Here is a 20,898-nt window from a genome sequence, read left to right on the forward strand (position 1 = left end):
CATCCTTGTTGGCTAGGAACTTGGGAAGGAAGGGAGGGAGCAAAAGGGATGTTGTCAGATGGCTTCAGCTTTCATGCTGCATAGCAGTAGATAATTTTGAGTCTTCTGCTTGTCCTGCCCCGAGAACCCCTGTGAAAAAGCAAAGATATGCAGGCAAAATTCCCACCCTCAGCCCTGAAAGCATGAGCCAGAAATAAAGCACACAGAAAGGAACTTTCTTTCTTCAATTTAATTGAAGTTACTTAGAAAAATAATCAGGCTTGAATGGCTTTTTTAAGGAAAGATTCATGAGCAGTTCACACTTGTGTTGGCAATGTATAATTTAGCTTTTTTCTTTATTAACAGTGTACTTAGGTATGAGGAGATACTTTTCTACAACAAGCCTTCTACTGCATACAAATAGGTTAAAAAAAAAAATCCAACCCCACATTGATGTTAAATTATTCGTACACATTGTATTGTGCATGCATGTAAGAAAATAACACTCTCTGTAACAAGAGTAATAGTAAGGACAGTCCCTTTTTGTACCTGAAAAGTGCAGCAGACTACAGTGAGACCCTAAAACATCTGGGGTCAACTTACTTCTAAAAGCACTTCTGCTTGTGGATTATTTATCTCACTTGTCTTGCGCAGCGCATGGTTCAGGCAGTTTGCACGCTTCTGTGATCATGGACATGGTTTATGAAGAGGCTGAAGCATGGACTAAGTCAGGTTTGGGGGGAGGACACCTCCCACCACCCAGGAGTCACCACCATGTTCAGGTGGGCCAAATCCAGCCTGGGCTCCAGGATAAGGTGCTTGGGGGCCATCTGAGGGGAACGAACTCCCAGCTGTGGGTATCATGAGGGGTAAGGAGCTGCAGGTGCTGCTGGGCTCAGCACTGGCCCTGCCAAATAACGGGGAGGCACCGGCTGCTCAGGGATGGGGATCACTGCTACTGCTCCTTGAGCCCAGCAGCTTTTGGAGGGGCTGAGAACAGAGGTGGGGAGTGGGACCTCCCCTGCTGGGTCCTCTTTGTGCTCACCACTGCTTGATCATAACTAATACATGTCCTTCTACAACAGCAGCTCCTGGGGGGTCCTCATGGCCCCATGGACACATCTGTATTTTGCATTTTGCTGTGGCTGCAGTTTTGCCTGTTCATCTCCTGGGACCAGCTGTGGCCACAGAATAAATGAACCCAGGAGGGTTCCTCTGGCTGGGAAACGCACTAATGACGTGGATGCAAAGCCAACCTGGTTCCTCGGCTGCCCCTGCACTGCAGGTGGTGGCCACCAGCTTGCAGAGATGAGGAGGAACAACCCTGAACCCTTTCCTGTGTGGGGGCAGTGGAAAGAGTATTTTTTGGCTCAGTCAATACAACACACCCAGTAGACACACACACACACAAAAAAAGGCTATTCCTTAACATTTGTGGTCCTCCTCTGACCCAGTGAGGGCTTCGTGCTCACCGTGCAGGACACAACCATATCCAGCGTGTCAGCTTCATTTTAAACACAGATCTACAGCCCATTCACAACACCCCAAACTAGATATAACAGGCTAAATGGACAGTTTGTAGTAGTTTGGGATCAAGGTTTTTAAAAAGCAAGTGACTTTTAAGTACCTGCTTAAGTCCACATAAATGACATCTCAGTACTGAGCATCAGATAGGCAGAATTTGAGTAATGAAACCCAAAGCTGCTGCTAAAAATCCCAGCTCGAGCAGCACTCACCCCTCAGATCTCCTGAACACGTTTTTCACCTAAAGCTTTTCTATCATAGCTGTCAAATAGGGTTTTTGTGTCTCCAACGCAGTGAAACTAAAAAGAGTATTTCAGAACAGATAAAAATGTGGTGATGACAGAGAAAAGTACAAAAAGGGGTAAAACAGCCCATTTAAAAAATATTTACTTTTTGAAGCAACTTTTTTCTTAAATTAAAAAATTCACATCACAATCTGTTGGAGGAATTAACAGCTAACCAAGGAGAAAACTGGACCAAAAGATGAGCATTGTTGGATACAACACCAAACAAGCACACAACCAGCTTGTGGGACATACTGGAGGGGGAGAGGGGAAATCTACCCTCAGATCGGTTATTATTTTTTAAAAAACCAAACAACTAACCATGCAACTATGAACAAAAGAAAGCCAGGGCACACTGTGATAGGCACTTGCAACAGCTCCACATGCTCTCACCAAAACAAATCTGTTTTTAAGCCGAACAGCAGCCAGCGACCAGCAACCCAGCGTCGCCGGGCACAGCCAGCCCAGCTCCTTGCCAGCCATGGGGTCAGCGCTCTGTGTTACAGACACGACCTGGGTTATGAAAACTGCACCTGTTCCTGCATGGATGAGAGATTTATTTGTAGGGTATGATGAAAAAAAAAACCCATAATGACCCTAAGCCTGGCTAAGAACAAATTCAGTCGTGAAAGGACTTCAGCTGCTGTTCATTACGTTAATTTGTTCTTCGCTGAGATTTATTCAGCAACTTATTTATTTTTATAAAATAAGACAGAACCTGCTTTTCTTCTTTAACCACATATGTATCCTGGAGACTAATGGAATTCAGTGCATGTAATTCAGCTACTGTACAATATGACATTTTTGGAATCTGGCTTTGACACTGTTAAAACAGCTCTGCCTTCAGCTGAGTTTATTTAAATCCTCGCTAATTTTTGCAAGTGTTGGGTTTGATCAGAAGACTGACGTGCAGGCAAGTCAAAACCCCACTTTAACAATCAATCAACTTTAAAACAGATTTTAGGGTCCCACAGATGCCTTGACTTAAGCCTCTGCATCCTTCTTTCTGCCCATCAGCTGGCTGCCAGCCCGGGACAGGACAGCTTGGGGGGCTCCAGACCATTCCCCTGGCAGACGCCTGCCGCCCCCTTGGCCATACACAGCTGCAGCAAACCAAAGCAAACATCTGGAGAAGTTGCACTTCTTGTTCCCTAGCTTGCTAATAGAGCCACACTGAAACCTCATTTTTCATTACTTATTTGCCACCAATAGATTACTACTCGCTGGCCCAAAACAGGATGCTACACCTGGTACCATCTGCCAGCCCAACAAGCTGTTGTATACAGAACAACCGCTACGGAGACAGTTACCTTAAGTAGTAAGGTCATGGTCTCACACTAGAGCTGACTGCAGTGAAACACTAACCCACTGGAAACGTTCCTGTCAATGGTATTTGGGCATCAGCTAAAAAAAAGACTCTGTCTTCGCCCCGGGAAAAAGCCATGAAACCAGCATGCAGGAAGCTGAGACCTTTTTTATTGCCTTGCACGCTTGGAGATCAACATGCAGACGACTTTCTGACTTTTCAAATGACATGCCCACATCCTCTATAGCAACATATCGTGACTGGTGTCTTTTGAGCCAATTTTGGTTGTCCATCTTAAGATCACTTAGGGAGGCACGACTTACAGAGGACAGAGCACCTCCCAGCCCCATCCTGGGTATGAATTAAGTCAATGCCAGCTGCTTCGGGCATTCAAAAATCTCTACAGTCACTTTAAAAATGCTAATATTTTTTTTTTCTGATGGATCATCTGCAAATCTGCATTCATTTGGGCTGGCAGGCTTCAAATTAAAAGACAATGGGACTGGTGATATTCCTGATAAACTCCTTAAGTCGAGACTTACTAAAAGTTCATGGTTTATCTTTCCAAGGAATACATTCACATTTCTTTCAGTCATGGGTTTTAGATATTGTGAATCTACCAAAATCTGTTTTGCTTTTCCTTTTCAGGGCTAGAAAGATATTTTTTAGTACACTTTAAGTGCAATATCACTTTCTAAAGAAATAATTTCCACCACTCTTCTCAAATCTTGTGGTATCAAGAACCATTCCCGCACATACCTGGCTCAACAGCTAATGGATGAATATCATTACCCAGAGACAAGGTCAACTGAGGAGAGCACAAAACCAGGCTCTTTTTGTCCAAATGTTATCTCATCTCTGCTGCTAAAGTGACACCTACCAAGAGACCATGTTTTAAATAAGTATAAATAACATTAATTAGAATTGGAGGAATGCAAGATCAATGAAACTCACCAGGACACAATTAACATTTTTTAAACAGTGTAGCAGTATTATTCACTTCTACAGCTAGATCGTCACAATCCTGTTACCCTGCAAAGAGAGCTGTCCTTTCTTACAGTTGATTTAAATAATTTTGACTGTGCTGCTCGCAGCATCATTCAAAAAAAGAAAATATTAATTTACAAAATAACCCATTCTCCATATTTATTATGACAAATAAAAATCTTAAATAAAACAGGCTTTCTCTCCCCTCTCTCCCCCCGACCCACCCCTCATTCCAATTTCAGGTAGCTTGGCACTGAGTAATTGAACATTAAAAAATCAAGTTTGTAGACTTCATACAGCTGCGTTTGGTGCTCAGAGCTGATGTTTTGGAAGAACTCTGTGGTCATTTCATCAGTAGTTCTCGTAGACTTTGCATAGGTGGGGAACTTCAGGTAGCTGCCTACTCCCGCCAGCTGGAGAATGTAGTTTGAATCCTCTTCCAGCGTTTCGTATTTTCCTACGAGGTCGTAGTGGATGTGGCAAGGGTGGCACAGGGAGTACACAGTCTGCCAGTGCTCGTTGAAGGGCTCTTCTCTTTGGGTGTGCGGGTCGATGAGATACGCCACGAACTCTTCAAACTTCACGTCGTCGCCTTTACGCAGAGCTTCCTGGGTGGCGTTTTTCCTCTGGCGCCTCACGATTTTGGTGCCATATCGCTTGTGGAAGGAAGTGTTGTACTTCTGGGTGAACTTGTTCCTGTAGGCTGACACCAGTCTCTCGAAAGGCTCGCGGACAAAGAGGAACTTCATGTAGTTTTTCAAGCGGTGGTTGATCTCTGGGATGCTGTACTGGTTGAGGGTCTTCAGGTTTGAAGACACATGGGCTTCATTGGCCGGAATTTCCATCGGGTCGCTGTACTTCCCTCTTCCCGTCAAAACCATCATGACTCTCTTCCAGTTTGTGCAGGCCACTTTGGGGACATAGCAATAGATCATTTCATGATCTTCATCCACCACCAGGTGTTTGAGATCATTGGGTGTCAGCACACGGCGCTTCCTGCTAGAGACACTGTTTGCCCGGCACGTGTCTGTCACTTGGTCTCGTCTAATCTGATGAAGAATTGCTGTGTTGGACAACTGAAAAGAAAGCACAGGCACCAGTAAGTCAAGTGGACGGGAAACTCTTACTGCCTTTCTGCTTATTATACACATTCATTAGATTATACATTGTACACATTCAGCAGATTACTGGCTCTACAGAACAGCTCATTATGTGGCTGAGTAAAATTGTTCCTATGCTAGAAGATAAAACTTCTCTCTCTCCAAACTTTTTGATATGTCCTGCTTAAATGCCATTCACAAAGGAAGTGTCCAGGGCTTTGCTTTGAAGCCAACACAAAGCAGCACAAGCACTCACACAGTCTGATTGGCAAGTGCATTTACAGCACCCTCATCCTGAGATGCTGTCACTGCTTTTCTTTGCCCTGGAAAACAGATATCCTCCCTGCTCTGCAATCCTTCCCATGGCTACAGCAGTGGTGGACCCTGCCTGCTCTTTTGCTACTGAGATTGATAGGAAGACACCAGATTTGGAAAATTTGGCAAAATAAAACCAATACATGCTCTTGTTGCTGACATCTTTTATGCTAGAGAATTAATAATCTTCGCTATGACCTTGACAGAAGAAATGATGCCCATGGAGATTCCTTCAACTCCCACAGGGGAACATTCCCTCAGATGTGACTCCCTGAGGAGCAGGGAGAATATTAGCTATAAACTTGCCTCTCTGCTTGAGCCCTATTGACAGAGAAGGGAGGAGCACATGGCCTTCTAACGCACAGCACTACATTCACCCATAGCCCTCTGTTATTTTGTTAGTAGCACTCCAGCTTTCTACTATTACCGCTATTGGATGCTTTGGAGAGGCTGTAAGCTGTTTTGGGGAGGCCCACAGGGCAGGTGCGCAGAGACGGCCATGGTCTCGCCACCAGCCACCTCCTGCACAGGTTGTGTCCAGCAACACCAGCAAGAGCTCCAGCTAAGGCAGGTAATGAGCTCCTCTGGGAAACAGGGGGTACCAGCCCAAAGAAAGGACCCTGCTGACACAGGGCTCCTGTGTTTGGTTACTCAGAGCCACCTGAGGTGTTTCTGTGTGGCACAGTGTTTTACTGTGCAGTCCTACTCTCATTGCTACAAATGCCTTTTTACATATTCTGTGTAAATTGCATCAAAGCAGCAGGGGGAAGGTTTCAGCAATGTTACTTATGTTTACTTAACACTGCTTGCCTGTGGTTTCAAAGAGCGTAGTGCACAATAATTAGTTTAGCCTCAAAGCCAAGTATTAAGGCGAGTATTGACCTTCCTATTTGATAGGCAAGGAGGTCTGAGATTCCTTCTTGAACGCTGAGTCTCTCAAAAGTGTTTTATCAGACGCCTTCTAGTTAGGTTAACACAAGTCACAGGATGCTTCCATCAAGCCGTTGAGGCAATGCAGACTGTATACATCTGCTATGGGGGTACACAGCCTTTGATTATAGGGGTCTTCCCCCTCGATGGTATAATACCCTTGGCAAATGCTTTTGCACCAGTTTTTGGGGTTCATACTAAACCTCCAGTTCCTGCAGTCATGGGTCAAATCTCTGTTTTCAATACCAGTAGTTAGCCCTGATTAATATATATAAAAAAAACCCCAACCCTCGAAGAACAGGATCCAAATGCACTTTATGGTCAAAACCCAAACCAAACCCCAAGATGGGACTAAGCCAGCTGTAGGATTTCTAAGCTTTGGAGGGAAAGGAGATAGAAACTGTGCTGTTACAGACAAGCCCTAAGAGCCCAGGTTTCACTCACCTAAGGGGCAGCAAAAGCCTTTGCAACACATGAAGAGCAGAGCCTCTCCCTCCTGAGCTGTGGTGGGTTGCAGAGGAATGTCCTTGTGGGATGGGCAACACCAAGGGGCTGGTGCACCTCCAGCTTGGGCATGAGGACTTTTTTCTTCAGGGCAGCATTTTACGTGCCGAGCCTGGGACCTCTGTGCCACCCACCACTTCTCCTCTGAATTCCTTGGTACTTTGCTCATCCCATCTCTTTAGCCCCTTTGTTCAGCAAAATGTTGGCTAATGGTTAAAACATGCAATAGCCCAGTGTAGCTCCTTTAGACAGCTTGGCTCGTCTTTTGTGCATGTGTGGTAACCCCCTCAATACCTCCCAGGTGCATTTCAAGGGCAGTTTTGTGTCATCGTCCAAGAGATGAGAAGCCAGATATGAAATGTGCTTCATGTTTCCCATGAAAACTGACTGTCAGGGAGTTTCAAAAATAAGATGCCAGAAAGTACCTGTCAAGGACCACACAGATTTTTGAAGAAAATGACTTTTTTCTGTCAAAAAATACCCAACCATATTTCAATTTATTCTGTCCTCAGAGAGAAACAGAATTAATGGTCAGCTCTGCGCTGCTTAGAGTTAGCAGGGAATAATTTTCGAAGAACTAAACAAAACCATATGCAAACATACAGACATACAAATTCTTCTCTGCAGACAGATAAAAATGCTGAAATCTCTCTCCTCCTGCAGATTTTCATCAATATCACATAGCACAGTACTGATGTTTGCCTCTGGTTTTCATTTAAAAAAATAAGAAATGCCTGAATATACTGCTACATTACAATATGTTAATGCACTGTATTTGCTTTTCGGGTGCTGTCCTTGGGATAAATACAGAATTAAGTGGATGAGATTCTATGGCCTGTATTAGATAGGAGGTCAGATGTGATAATCTAATGGTGCTTCAGACCCTAATCTGCGGATGAATCTTGTAGAGCTCCGCTTTGCTCCTGATCTCATTCCTACATCAATAGGCTAAGCACTTCTTCCCCATACATTAACATTAATGAGATTTTTCAGGCATTTGGAGTAAGGGGAAAAATGCTGCCTTAGTATTTGCAATTGTAAATGAGATTGTACTACATTAAATTCACTTAAAAGATGATACTTGTGCATTTTGAAGTGGTACTTGTCTCCCACTCTTTTTAACATGGAAGAAATACGAATAAATGGCATAAAAATTTGGTCAGCTGCTTTTACTAAGTGTACACCAGCACCCCAGGGGCAGAACACATATTAAATGCCAATGTAACACTAAAAGGGCATTGTCCTATTCTGATAAATTACAGTACCATTTGGTGTGGCTAATGGATGAACAGCCATGCAGGAAATAGAGCTTGGAAAGCTCTGCTTGAGTTTTTTTTTGCCTATTGACTTCAGTTTAATTAAAAAAAAAATAAAGCATTTTTCAATTTGATATTTTGAAATTATGTATGAACACTGAGATAGGGTTTCTCCTCACTTTATGTTACAGGCAAAGCTTTCAAGACATAATAATTTCCCTGAATCCCTGAAGCTGGTGAGGGGAACTGGGAACAGAAGAAGATTACACAAAACTGAAACTACAGCTACTGAAACTGGAGGTCCACTTGGCCATTGGAAATGTGCTCATAACTAACGAGGAAAATACATCCCACAGATTTAAGCAGCCAGAGAGGTAAGATCCAAAGGACTGGTAACTTTAAAGCTATGGATGGTGAAGGACAAGCGAAAAAAATAAGGGTTGCGGACTGTTTCCCCCAGAGCTGTTACAGATGTGGCTACAGCAGAGTTGTGAGAGCACAGCTCTTGCTGGACACTGATTGCTACATCCATGGTCACTACCTGAGGTCCCCCTGATCCTGCAGTTCAAGAAGCCACAATAATTAATGGCCTAAATCCACCCCTTTTGGGGGAGAGCAGTTTTCAGTCTGTGTGCAGGTTACCCTGAGGGCAGCATGGGGTTGGTGATAAAGTCAGTGGTCTGTCCTCCAACAGTTCAACTTGAACTTCAGCTGGGCATTAAAGGTTTTGGAAAGGCGTCTGATGATAAAAGCAGCCACTCTTCCCTGAAAGGACTGACAATACCACAGATGCACTTGATCACGGGTTTTTTTCCTGCAGAAGTTGTAGCGGGGGACAGAGAAGAAGGGCATGTCGAGATCAAAGTTTTTCTTCCTTTTCTGATGCAGCCACTGAGTTGAACAGGGGGCCAACAGGAGCAGCGGGAGGCTCCCAAGTTCAGCGGCATTTAAAAGAAGAAGAAGAAGAAAGTAGTCTGGGGATGCTCTGATCTCAGAAACTTCTTATCTCCATCAGTCCCAAACTAACAACGAGGGAGGAAAGCCAAGCCCAGCACACTCTGCTCATGTGGATGTCTTCTGTACAGTGGGGACGGGGGCGAGGAGCAGCTTTGAGTGTAGTGCACTATAGACTATACTGACCAGAAATACATGTGCTGACCAGCTGACAATCATCAACCCACGACATGCAAAGGTTATTCAAGGTAAATCACAGTAATGAGGTGGGAGGTATTTTCTTCTGGTTACTTAAGCACAGCAGGATAAAATAATCTTGGAGGGCCTTTCCAAGCTTGATGGCCAAGCTGCAAGTTCAGATTTAAACACAGGACATTTTTAATTAATGAGGTTTTTTTCTGAATATAGTTGTGTATTGCAAACTAAGAGTGGAGGTCAATCAAATTCACAGGCACCTGTGCTGAAAGCACTTTTTAAATAGAAGGATGAAAATACTAGTGTGTAAATAAAAAAAAATTAATTAAATTTTATCTCACTACAAAAAATTAGTGTGCAAAGAAGCATTCCCCACACTTAAAAGGCAGGGTTTATTCGTTTCTAATGCACTCCTGCAGCTGCTGTTAGTTCTGCCCATTACTGTAGCCAGGCTCGCAACCCATCTATGTTGGGAGTGCTAACACGACATTTGGGCATGGCAGACTATAGGGCAAAATTATCCAAATTAGTTTAAAGTGGAATAAGAAGGATAAATATTGCGAATGAGGTTTGCAGTCTCATGCCCTGCTAAATTGCTTTTTCTCTTCAGTTTTGCATTAATGAAGACTTTGTATCTGCCTTTAATATTTCAGTTACATCACCTACGTTTGGAGGTTTGGTTTCTGTCCTGTGCTAGAAGTGCACACGTTGCTGCAGCATTCCCCTTACCCACGGTTCAAGCAGTTATCAGTCAAAATCAGCTGCATCTCTGCTGAACACCCAGTTGGGTCTACCCAGTAGCACTGGTAAGCTTAGCATAAACCAGAGCTCATTTCCATCAAATGCTTCTTAATGGTATTTGTTTAGAAGGGGTGCAGAGTAGGCTCATAATTCATTGAAAACAAGGTCTTAAAGTGGAAAGTGTCAGACAGACTAACTATAGGTGGCACTAATGGTCCTGGTTATGTGACACTGACAGACACTAGCATTTCAAAGGACTAAAATCTCTCAGGTATTGTCAGCTCTCCTTCCCGCAGCCCATCAACCACACCATCAGAGTTCTAGGAAGTGTTTGTTATTTAAAATATAAACTGTTTCTTGGTATTATTTATATTTTCGCAAATGCTTAAGGGTTTGGGATTTTTTTTGAGCATAAGGTTACATGCAAGCACATTTCCAATTCTGTTTTCACATAAAAAGTGTGAATAAGACTCTTGCAACCTTGATGGACAGCCTTGAAGTTACAAACACATTTTAGACTATTTTAATACTTGGCTTTTACAATTTGGATCCATAACTCCCTTACTTGGTATATTCTTAAAACTGTTCAGCATTAGACAACAAAGGGGAACTAGCCAACTTTTCACACTTGACAGTCCAAGATCAAGCATTTCTCAAATCATCACAAGTAATTACTACTCTCTGCAGATTTCTACAGATGACAGTCAGGCAATTATAGCTATGTGAATCAAAACACTGAATCTAAAAGAACAACTGCATTTCAGATAAAGGGATTTTATTAACCTGACCTGGATTGCAATAATTCTTTTTAGAGTAATAGCTTTGCAGTGTTTCATACTCTGATTTATTTGACATTTCACAGCATATTATTCTTGACATAACATTTCAAAAAATGCCCGGCACTCAAGTGAGAACCCCACCAAAACCTCAATCAATATTTGTTCAGAGTCCAATAGAGCAGACTAGAAAGCACATCGTGTGTACGAGAGAAGGAAATGCTTAACATCTTTCTTGACAACTTGCAGACAGACAAACTGGAATACAAATTTGCTATGAAAACGTCTCTACAGAGTGGCTGGATAATTCAAGATAATAAAACTAATATTAATGTAGAAGTATTTTTACTGAGCGAGAAAATTTTAGAGACAGATTATATCCTCTGAAGGAAACTCTTGAAACACTACAAAAGGGCCTTCTTTACTCTATTTCATGCATTGAACTTACTGCCCTACAGAGAAGATAAGGCCACACGTGCATTTTTTTAGAAGAATTCTCTGTATTGCAACCCCAGATAACCATACCATCTTCAGTTCCCACTGTACAGAGTGCACCAGGGCTATGAAAAGAAGGATCAAAGCTACTGAGATTAAAACAGTCATACACAGCAGCTGTTAGCACTGAATTGTCAAAAATCCTAAACTGCTTCACACATTCCCTCCTTCTTCATCCTATGCACATCCCCAACTTTGTCCATGTGCATGCATGTAGAAAGGAAGGGTGAAATAATTCAGCAGCTGCATTACTTTGTCTCCGGAGTCTACAATTTGAATAATAACACACCCCAAACCCACATCAGCTTTGTCATTTGCTATTCTTTGTCCAGGTAGTACATGATTTTGGGTGCTAGAAAAGAAAAAACACTAAATCAGGAAAAATCCAGCAGCAGACACATATACAGCCACAGATGCTGATGCTTTCCCAGGAAAACTTCACAACTAGGTCAACTCTTGGCCTTTTTGTCTTGGAGAGAAAGCAAAGTACCACAGAGAGCCTAAATCATGCAAAAACTGCCTTGAAAAATCACAGGCTGCCATCAGCTGTATGTTAAACCCAGCTTTTTAATCAGCTTAAGACTCTCTCACACAATAAGGTATGGACTCAGGAAGAAAAGAGCGAGCCCTCTTCTAAATGCCACCTTCTCCAGTATCATCCCAAGCATCTTTGGAAGCCTATCCATTCCTGTTCTCCCTGCTAGAAACTATTTGGTGTCAGGACTCATACAATACATAGGGTTTGGGACTAATAAGATCAATATACACATCCTGTAAAATGTGTCCTCTGAACAGGGAGATGGAAAAGTTTGAAGTCCTCAGGAAGACCAGTCAGAAAGACCTATGGCCTGGCTACACAGGGGGTGAAGGATGAGCCACCGTATGTGTCCCTGTTTTGAAGCTCTGGGGGAATCTTACAGCCACAGGGCAGGCAAAATCGAAGTGATGGAGTCTGAGGGCAATACACCCGAGAGGCAAGAAATCAGCAGGAAGGGCAGAGGAGCCTTGAGCTGGGGATAATTACAGCAAAAAAATCTTCATTTCGGCAGGTTTCTGAGAATTTTATTTACAGAAGATAAGCTTGAAGCCTCATGTTGCGTGTACAAAGAGCACTTTGCATCGCCTTTCCAGCGGCCGATGCCGGCTGTCAGAAGGGGGGCAGGAGAAGGGGAATTTGGCAGATGGCCAATCCCTTTTTTTGTTTTCTCACAGCAAAAAGAAGCAGATGAAACCCCGGCCCGGGACCTCAGCTGCTGCAGCAGGGTGAGGGTGACGGGTCTGCGGTGCCTTCCCATGGCGGAGCTTTGCTGCCGGGAGCCCGACTTCCCCAGCGGCCACTGAAGCAGCATCGCCGCTGCTTTGACAGAAAAGGACGGCGCATGATGAATTTGTCCCCTCCTGGCTTGTTCTTTAAGTGCAGTCATAAATCACTGTTTGTATTAAAAAGCTGAAAGGTCTTGGCTATCTTATGAATTTAATTTTAAAATGAAAACTTTCTGGCCTTTCCCCTCCAACACACGCACACAGACGTGCACACGTGTGATGACTCTCTGGACCTGTGCCTTGAACCTGTAGCACAGAGGGACACAACCACAAGGCTTTCTAAGCCTTCCTGGTCCCCAGGCGTGGATGTTTCACCTCTACGCTACAATCACTGGCCACTCAAAGCTGCCTCAAGTAGCTCTCAGGAGCCCCTACCTATTGGATGGACTTAATTACGCTAATGGGTGATTGACAGACATAGAGCAGCAAGAAGTGAGTCTGCTCTCATGTAGGGAGCAGGGACCTGGCAGTGGGGCACAACAGCATGCCACATTTGGGAGTACCCTCAGAGTTCCCTCCAAATCACCAGGGTCTGTAGATAGGGTCAAAGGGACTTGTACAGTTTAACTCACAACTCCCAGGTTGCAATCAAGGAGGAGATGAATCACATGGGACAACCCAAGCCTGCGGACATCACATGCATGAGGAAGCTCAAAGCCAAGGGAGTGACCTGTAGCTGCTGTACTCTGCTATTACATCTCTACTGTGGGAGCTGTAGATGTGGTTTTCATGGAGAGGCTTGATGACTGGTTAGCAAAAGGCATGCCATGGACATTTGTAAATGGTGCACCAGGAGGAGCACTGAGCTGCGGATGCATGGAGTCAGCCAGGGTGGAGCTGGGAGTAGCCCTTAAAAAACAGAGTAAGAAACTGCATTTTAACGTAGCTGGTATCTAGGAGACAATGGAAAAACTGACATTTATTTTTCTCCTGCAAGAAGTTGTGGTAAGAGGGGTGAGATAAACTGGGTGGAGGGGGAAAACAGGACGAACTAGATGCGTAAATACAAAAATACATAAGAAATTCCACAAGAAGGAAGGGAATATTCTCCTGTCTGGACTCACTGTGGCTGAGACAAGTAGTAATAAAGCTGAACAAGAGAGATAGATTAGATGTAGGAAAAATCCCAACTCAGAGGATAAGATATGTTTGTGCTGGAAAAATAGTGAAGAATTTTCAGCACTGGAAACCTCAATGAACCTACTCAAGAAGGTTCTGAGAGTGATCTAAACGATCCTGCCAGGTGGGCAGGTGTCTCCTTGCGAGTCCTTCAAGCTTCACGAGCCTGGGACGGTGGCTTCTGGAAGCTAAGCTCACTGTTGCAAACCTAGGTATTTTACATGCTTCAGGAACAAGACTTTCGGCAAGTGCTGCAGAGCCACACAGACAGAGGCCAGTTATTGCTTTGGATGAAACCTCCCTCAGGAAAAGGCAACACCACCAAACTATGGTGCAGGCAGCGGCCAGACAGGTGCTCAGACACTGCCATGCCAGGCCCTGCACAGGACATGGTGGAGGAGATGCAGGCAGCCTGAACACCAGGGACACACGTGCCCCCCGCTCACCCCTGGCAGCTCTGACCTGGCAGCCAATGTTAATGGATTTCTCAGTAACACAAATCCTCCTCCTGTACCTCTGGGTTGCAGCTTAGGTGTCACACAGTCAAGTAGAAATACTTATTTTCTTCTCAGCAGGATATCTGCTATTTTAACTGAATACAATTTACTCAGTCCCATGCTAAATCAGGGTAATACGTTTCCAATTTTTAACTCAGCGTGCAACACACCAATATTTCTCCAAAGCTTTTGAAACCCAAATAGAAAAAACAGAAGATAGTTGCTGCATAGCTGGTTTCTTTACATGTAATTCACGGGCTTTAGCAAGCTGCTGGAGGAGAGGGGAACCCCATAATTATGTGTTTAGCTGTGTTGAGTCCTGCTTCCCCATGACCAAGGCAGAGACTCTGTACGGGTCCAGGTGGGATGTCCTCCTTTCAACAACTCTTCCCTTCTGCGAAGCAGGGGTACAGGCTCAGGCCCCCACCAAGAAACACGGTGTTGTTTTTTTTTAAGGTAAGATGTTGGGAGTGATGACACCCAGTGGTGCACAGCCCTACCCCATGAGGCTCACTTGCTGTCAAACTGGATGAAGTAAAGGACCAGAGGAGATGGGGAAGAGATTTCTGATCTCACTCCCCAGCAGGTCGGTGGCAAAGACAATAACAGATTTAATCTATCTCAGTCTGATTCTTTTATTTATCATGTAAAGATTTAAATTCATCCAGACACAGACTAGCAAAATACATAATTCCTTTGGATAATGGATTTTCTTCTCCTCAACTAAACTATTACAAATTAACATTGAATTTATTTTATTTCCCTTTGTTGAGGTTATATTGTGCTCAGAGCAACCTTGCTGTTCCAAGTTAACTTTTCCTGGCACATTTTTCCATGCCGCTCACTGATGTTCACAGAAGGCAACTAACCAGGGTTGCCCTTTCTCCACAGACTTAATTACAGTTCACTGGAAACTCTTCACCTTTCTGCTCCTGTACAAAAAGAATTAGATGACCCCCTGCTTGAAAAGACAAAAGGCCTTTTTCTATTCAAATGCTAGCATCCATTTATAACCTTAATTACAACAGGCTTCCCAGGAAACCTTCTGACCCTGGAATGAAGTAGTACAGAAATCAGGTTCTCGGTTAACGTGGAAATCCTGCTTCATCAATAACTTCCTAGGTCTGCTTTCTTCTACCTTGAGATAAACACCAGTGATTTCAACCCTGCAGGATGCTCAGCCCCAAACAAGGCATCAGCAGTCATTCAGTCTGACCCTAAAGCCGTCAGGGTTAGGCCCAAGGAGGGCACAAAGTAAAAGACTGCAGACGTACCATGACATAGGAGAGGAGGCTGTGTGCTTTTGCAGTATTTTCTGATTTTGTCAAAAAAACCCCAGATGTTTCAGTCTTTGTGCACTGAAAGAAACTCACTGCCAGTAGCCAACCACAAATGACTCCACCACAGGCTTCTCTGGGAAGCAAAGAGCGTCTGCATAAGGCTGCCCTCTCTGTTGGCCACCAGTGCCTCTTCCCAAATGCTAAAGTGTGCTTCAACCACTGTGCCAGCTTTACACAGATGACAACATCCAACGCTCTGCAGATCTGACCACCAGGCCCTCACTGGAAACTTCCCGTTTCCCTTGGTCCCTCTGCATCACAGCAGGGGACACCTCAGCACAGCAATAAAAGAACAGAAAACACGCCTAGGTGGTCTTCTTTAAAAGTGTCTTGGTTGTATTTTTCAGCATCTCACTTGCAACATTAAGCCTTCTTATGCCAGAGCAGGAGGGTAATGTTAAAAGTACAACTTTCATCGGGGATTTAAGACAACCGGAAGGTACAATTATTAGCACGATGCCTTGTTAATTTTCCTCATCTCTACAGCTGTGTTTACTGTGATTTCTAAGGGTTCTCTGTCTCATCTAATAACAGATGCATTTAGGGACTGCATACTAAATGTTAACTTACAATAGAAGAACAAATTCTTAGTATTTCTTTAAATGGCAGCTATGTTTTTCTAACTGTTCCCTCAGCTACACCCTGAAAGAAATTGCACATCATCTTCTTTTACCCTTTTTTTAATACTCATCTTCTTTTCCCCTTTTTAAAATGCTCATTCTTTTTTAAACTTCCCCAAGAAAACGAGCAGAAAAGGAGCAGAGAAAGGCCACTCTGAGCTCTTGCTTTCAGGATCCTTCTCCGGCTGCAGCCAAGTGCTGTCTCCTTGCTCTCTGTTCCTTTCACGGATACTGAATGCGCACCAGCCTCCCATCAGTTCCCTCTCTATCTGGTGAAAGGTTTGGCTCCTTCTTCACTCCTCTCCTGTCCTTGTCATCTGCCCTGCTCCACCTGCAGCTTGAGCACGCCAGCGAAGATCAGAAAAAGGGAGCACTCCAGGACCGAGTTTTCAGCTAGTTCTTGCTGTGCATGCCAAAGGGACAGGGTCTGAAAGCCAGCAGTGAGTCGAGGCATTCAGCTGCACAGGCAAGGGAGCCAAAAATACGCAGTCGATGGACACGTCCCCTCTCCTGCGCTGTGGGGAACGGGACGGCTCTGTCCCACGCACAGGGCCAGTGCTTCTCCACCTCCCACAGGGCTCTTCACGTGGCAGAAGGGTGCATTTTGCCTTCAGCTGCTCGCACGGGCAGCTCCCCTTTGGCGCAGGTAAAATGTAAGGCCTGGTGGTTTACACCAGCTGTGCCTTTTTTGGTATTACCCAGATGGCACACCCGCTTATGTAGGTCACAGACCAGGCCCCACGGGTGTTTCCATGCACTACCAAAGCACTGAAAGACCTTCTCATGCATGAAAATTCAGCAGCACCGTGGAGAGGAAACATGCAGTGCTGCTGGTCTTGTTTAGGAAGGTGATCTGAGAACCATCCACGGTCCCCACAGCCAGTCAGTACCTGGGAACTGCTGTCATCTCTCTGATGATTTCAATCAAGACAGCAGAGGCATCTCATGGCTCCTGAGAAACACTGGGAGCTGATGCTGTTCTTGCTTATTGAATGGAGGGTGTCCTTCTCCAGAGCTGCCAGGTGACACGGATTTAGGGGTGGGGAAAAGTGACAAGTTCACACAGTGCTGAAACAGCTGACATTCCTGACAGGCGAAGTAAACCTGAATTACAGTTTCCAGCTAAGAGAGCTATTATTTTAGATTCTCTGTGCAGCAGCTTCCACCCACTGGATCCATGAATGGAGAGCTAATGGTTCCTCCTTCAACTCGCACCATTGCCTGCTGCAGGACCTTGTCTTTGCAAGGCAGGGAGAGCTGCCAAGCGCCACCATGCCCTTCACCCGATGGGAGGGCTTCCACTTCACAAATGCCTCCCACAAACATGCTGATAATTAACAGTGGATTTTGCTCTTTGAATGTATCCTGCCTTTTATGAGACATATCAGCACAGCTGACCCAGAGATTAACAACAGCATCCAACTGCTCTCAACCCTTTTAGTTTTCCATTTCAAATGTAAAACTGATTTCATGGAAGTCTGCTTATCCCATTGTTTCTAAATCCCTTCTGGAGGTTAACACTAGCTAGAGCAAGTCACCATGTGAAGGTTCATTTGCAAGGACCACACTAAAGCACTTTTGATCAAGTGTCTGCAAGTCTGTATGTATTCCTGTAATCCAACCCCATGCATAATTTCCAACTGCTGTGTACCCCAGCTAGCAGAAGCAAGAAAGTCTCACAAGCCTCTTCCCAATGCCTCCTACTGTTTTTGGAGCCCTTCTCCTCCTGCTCCACGACCTAACTTTATCTCTGACTCTGTTTGTTTAAAAAGCAGCTTTGTGCACAGAGGGAAGCAGTACGTGAGATTCACTGCTTCCAGGAGCACACTGTAATTTCACGCAACTTCTGTCCTCCTGTGTGCTCTCCTCTTCCAGCTCACCATCACCTCTCTTTATGCAAGTGCAAGTGCAAGCCCCCACCTTCAACCTCTTCCTTTCAGCACTCTTTAGAAGTGGCCAAGGCCCCCTAACTCACCTTACTAACACCACTGCATTCTCTCAGCTCCCGGTTAATGCAGTACAGGACCCAAGGTAATCCTAGTTATTTTAAGGTTAGCTGTAACTCTTCGTTTTGCCTGAACTTCTCCACTTGTGCCTCCCACTGCTCTTTCCTCACCCGCCTTGGCTGCTCTTCATTTAACCCCTCCAGGACCCATTTTTCAAGCTGCACTCAATACCACTACAGCTCAAGTTGAACTTTCAAACTCATGGAGGGTTGGGAGCAGGAGGAGGAAAGGCAAACATTTTCAAAGGAAAACATGAATGTTAAACAGGACGAGTAAGAGGCTGCTCCAAAACACACAGAGTACTTAGGAGATTGAGATAAAGCAGCTCCCATACACTACTAGTTTAAACCTGATGCAGAACATCTGCTCCTGTTTCACTTTGAATGATTCATGTATCCTTTCTGCAGCTCCAGAGAGAGAAGGACCACCTGAGCAGAGATAACCCGCAGGTTCGCTTATACTGTTTCCAGGAGGAGCAAACACTTGCCAAGATTAGCTGAGAAAAATCGAACGGCTGAACAGCCAGATGGGCTATGCAGTGCCTGTGCATCAGCCTAATAAGACTTTTTGTTCCCTCTTCACCCACCCCAAAATTGCAGACAGGATTGGGCCCCTCTCGTCCTGCCCTCCTCACTTAGTTTTTGTTGATTGACTAAGATCAGCCAATCTTAGGAGCTGAACTGCAGCTTAAAATTACAGCTTGTCGGAAGTACGATGAGATCTCTCTGCTCCCTGTGGCGAGGTAGTGGAGCAGCCCTGAATCCACTAAAATATGGGCATATTTTAGCTATGACCTGCCTTGTTAGGGACTGAAGGCAACAGATGTACACATTCAGAGGGGATAAATGCTGGTTCCCAAATAAACCTCAGATAAAATGCAGAGGGATCTGCAGGTGCTGGCAGGATGGATAATTCCTCCTGAAGCAGCATCTGGAGCTGCTGTTGCCAACTGAGGTCTGGGATAAAAATAACACTCGGTATTTATCTGGTCGTTTTCCATCTGTAAACTTCAAAGTATAATGCATCATTCCCGCTTTCCAGATGTGAGAAGCAAGCCACAAAGAACCAGTCCAGTGTTTTTCTGCATTTTTCTACCATCTTCACAAGCTGAACCTTGTCCTCTCCCAACATCTCTTCCCTGCCCAAGTGCAGCTCTGCTGGGTTCAAGGCAAGGCAATCCAATGCTAGCAGCACTTTCAATTTTCTGTCATTCTGTTCATACTTTAAGATGGGTGATGAGGTTTATTTTTCGGCCCTGGTTCCTGGTACTTCTCTGGGAGAATTTCAGAACAAAACATCTACTTAAATATTTGTCCTCCTTGAAGTTACTAGTCCTCCCAGTTACATAAAGGTTAAGTAAACAGATTAAACTGGAGTCTCAAAATCCAGGTTGAGAAACTGTGGCAGTAAAGAATGCTGGTATGAGCAGGTCACAGATATTCAAAGTATTTGGTTTAGACTTAGACCTTTCCTTCTTTGTTATTTCTTTCCTGACCAACCATTGTGAGATTCACCATTGGTTATAACTTCCATATCAAGTTGGTGCCTATGAGAAATTAATAACAGAAATTTGGCACTGCCTGTTGTGAAAATATGTAATGTACTGCAGCAACACATACAGTTCTCTATTTATCAAAGCAATTATCAGATATGCCACTGAGATCTAATGGAAAGTCATCAAAGTTCAGTACAGTCAGAGCACTTCAAGCTGTTGTATTGGGGTAAAAAAACCCCATGCTTAAAGTACAAACAACGAAAGGTTACAGGGATTCATCTGTTTTTCAGTTTGACAATGAGTTTGTCACACCCCTGAAAATCAACCTATATGTTACTGAAAAAACCACGAAGTTCACGGATCTATAAAGGTCATAGCGAGAAGTAAAAGGCAGCATTTGTTTCTGTCTGGAAAAGTACTGGGTTCACTGCAAGAAACAGGGGCGTGAAAAGCAGGCAGTTTATCTGGAATAGGTGAGCAATATTGAGCCAAACCAGTCCAATTTGGAGAAACAGCATTAAGAAGCTGGTTAGGGGGTACAGCTGCAATGAAGTACCACAACTCTGCCTACCTGCTTTAACCTACCACATTTTACTCATCTGCATTAAAACTAACTAGAAACACATCAGAGGAGGTGAAGGAGAGCATGAAGGAAGACAAGCCGTTTGAGGGATCCCATGAAAAAACTCAAATGTAACAAAATCACATTCTGCCTGGGAACAACTCTCTGGGTTTGAATGGCATCTGCCAGTGCAGTCGGGTACTTCGACACTGGTACAAAGACGAAGGAATGGTCTAAAATGTCTGCCCATGGAAGACAGGAGAAAAAATTTGGTGAACAGGTTTTTAAAGCATTACAGACCCCTCCAAGGAAGCAAGCAAAATCAGAGCCTGGCTCTGGCATTAGAAAGTGAAGAGGAAGGAACACAGAGAAGAAAACAAGTTGATATGTGGTAAAAATACTGCTCCTACATCTCTGGGCTGAAGAGCTTCCTTTGAGAAGCTCTCGCTTTTGATGGCAGAGGATGACATCTCTCTGGGACGAGAGGAAAGGAAAACAGAGAAGCCTGTGATAGATGAAAACTACTAAACAAAAGAGGCTGTCTGGGGAATTAATATTTATGAAATGCAAAAAAGACTGTAGTAAAATAA

At 44.2% G+C, this 20,898-nt stretch overlaps 1 protein-coding gene across 1 annotated transcript in view; it reads right to left on the reverse strand.

The window, feature by feature from the left end:
* Positions 1–3,721: 3,721 nt before the first annotated feature.
* Positions 3,722–20,898, reverse strand: part of CHST11 (carbohydrate (chondroitin 4) sulfotransferase 11) — a 93,170-nt gene continuing 75,993 nt past the window's right edge. The window contains exon 2 of the mRNA XM_010193783.1: positions 3,722–5,156. Within this exon, the coding sequence (XP_010192085.1) occupies positions 4,308–5,156 (849 nt within the window). The 3' untranslated portion in view covers positions 3,722–4,307. The remainder of the gene's footprint in view (positions 5,157–20,898) is intronic.

Source organism: Mesitornis unicolor, unplaced genomic scaffold (assembly GCF_000695765.1).
Source record: "Mesitornis unicolor isolate BGI_N332 unplaced genomic scaffold, ASM69576v1 scaffold2961, whole genome shotgun sequence".
Lineage (NCBI taxonomy): Eukaryota > Metazoa > Chordata > Aves > Mesitornithiformes > Mesitornithidae > Mesitornis > Mesitornis unicolor.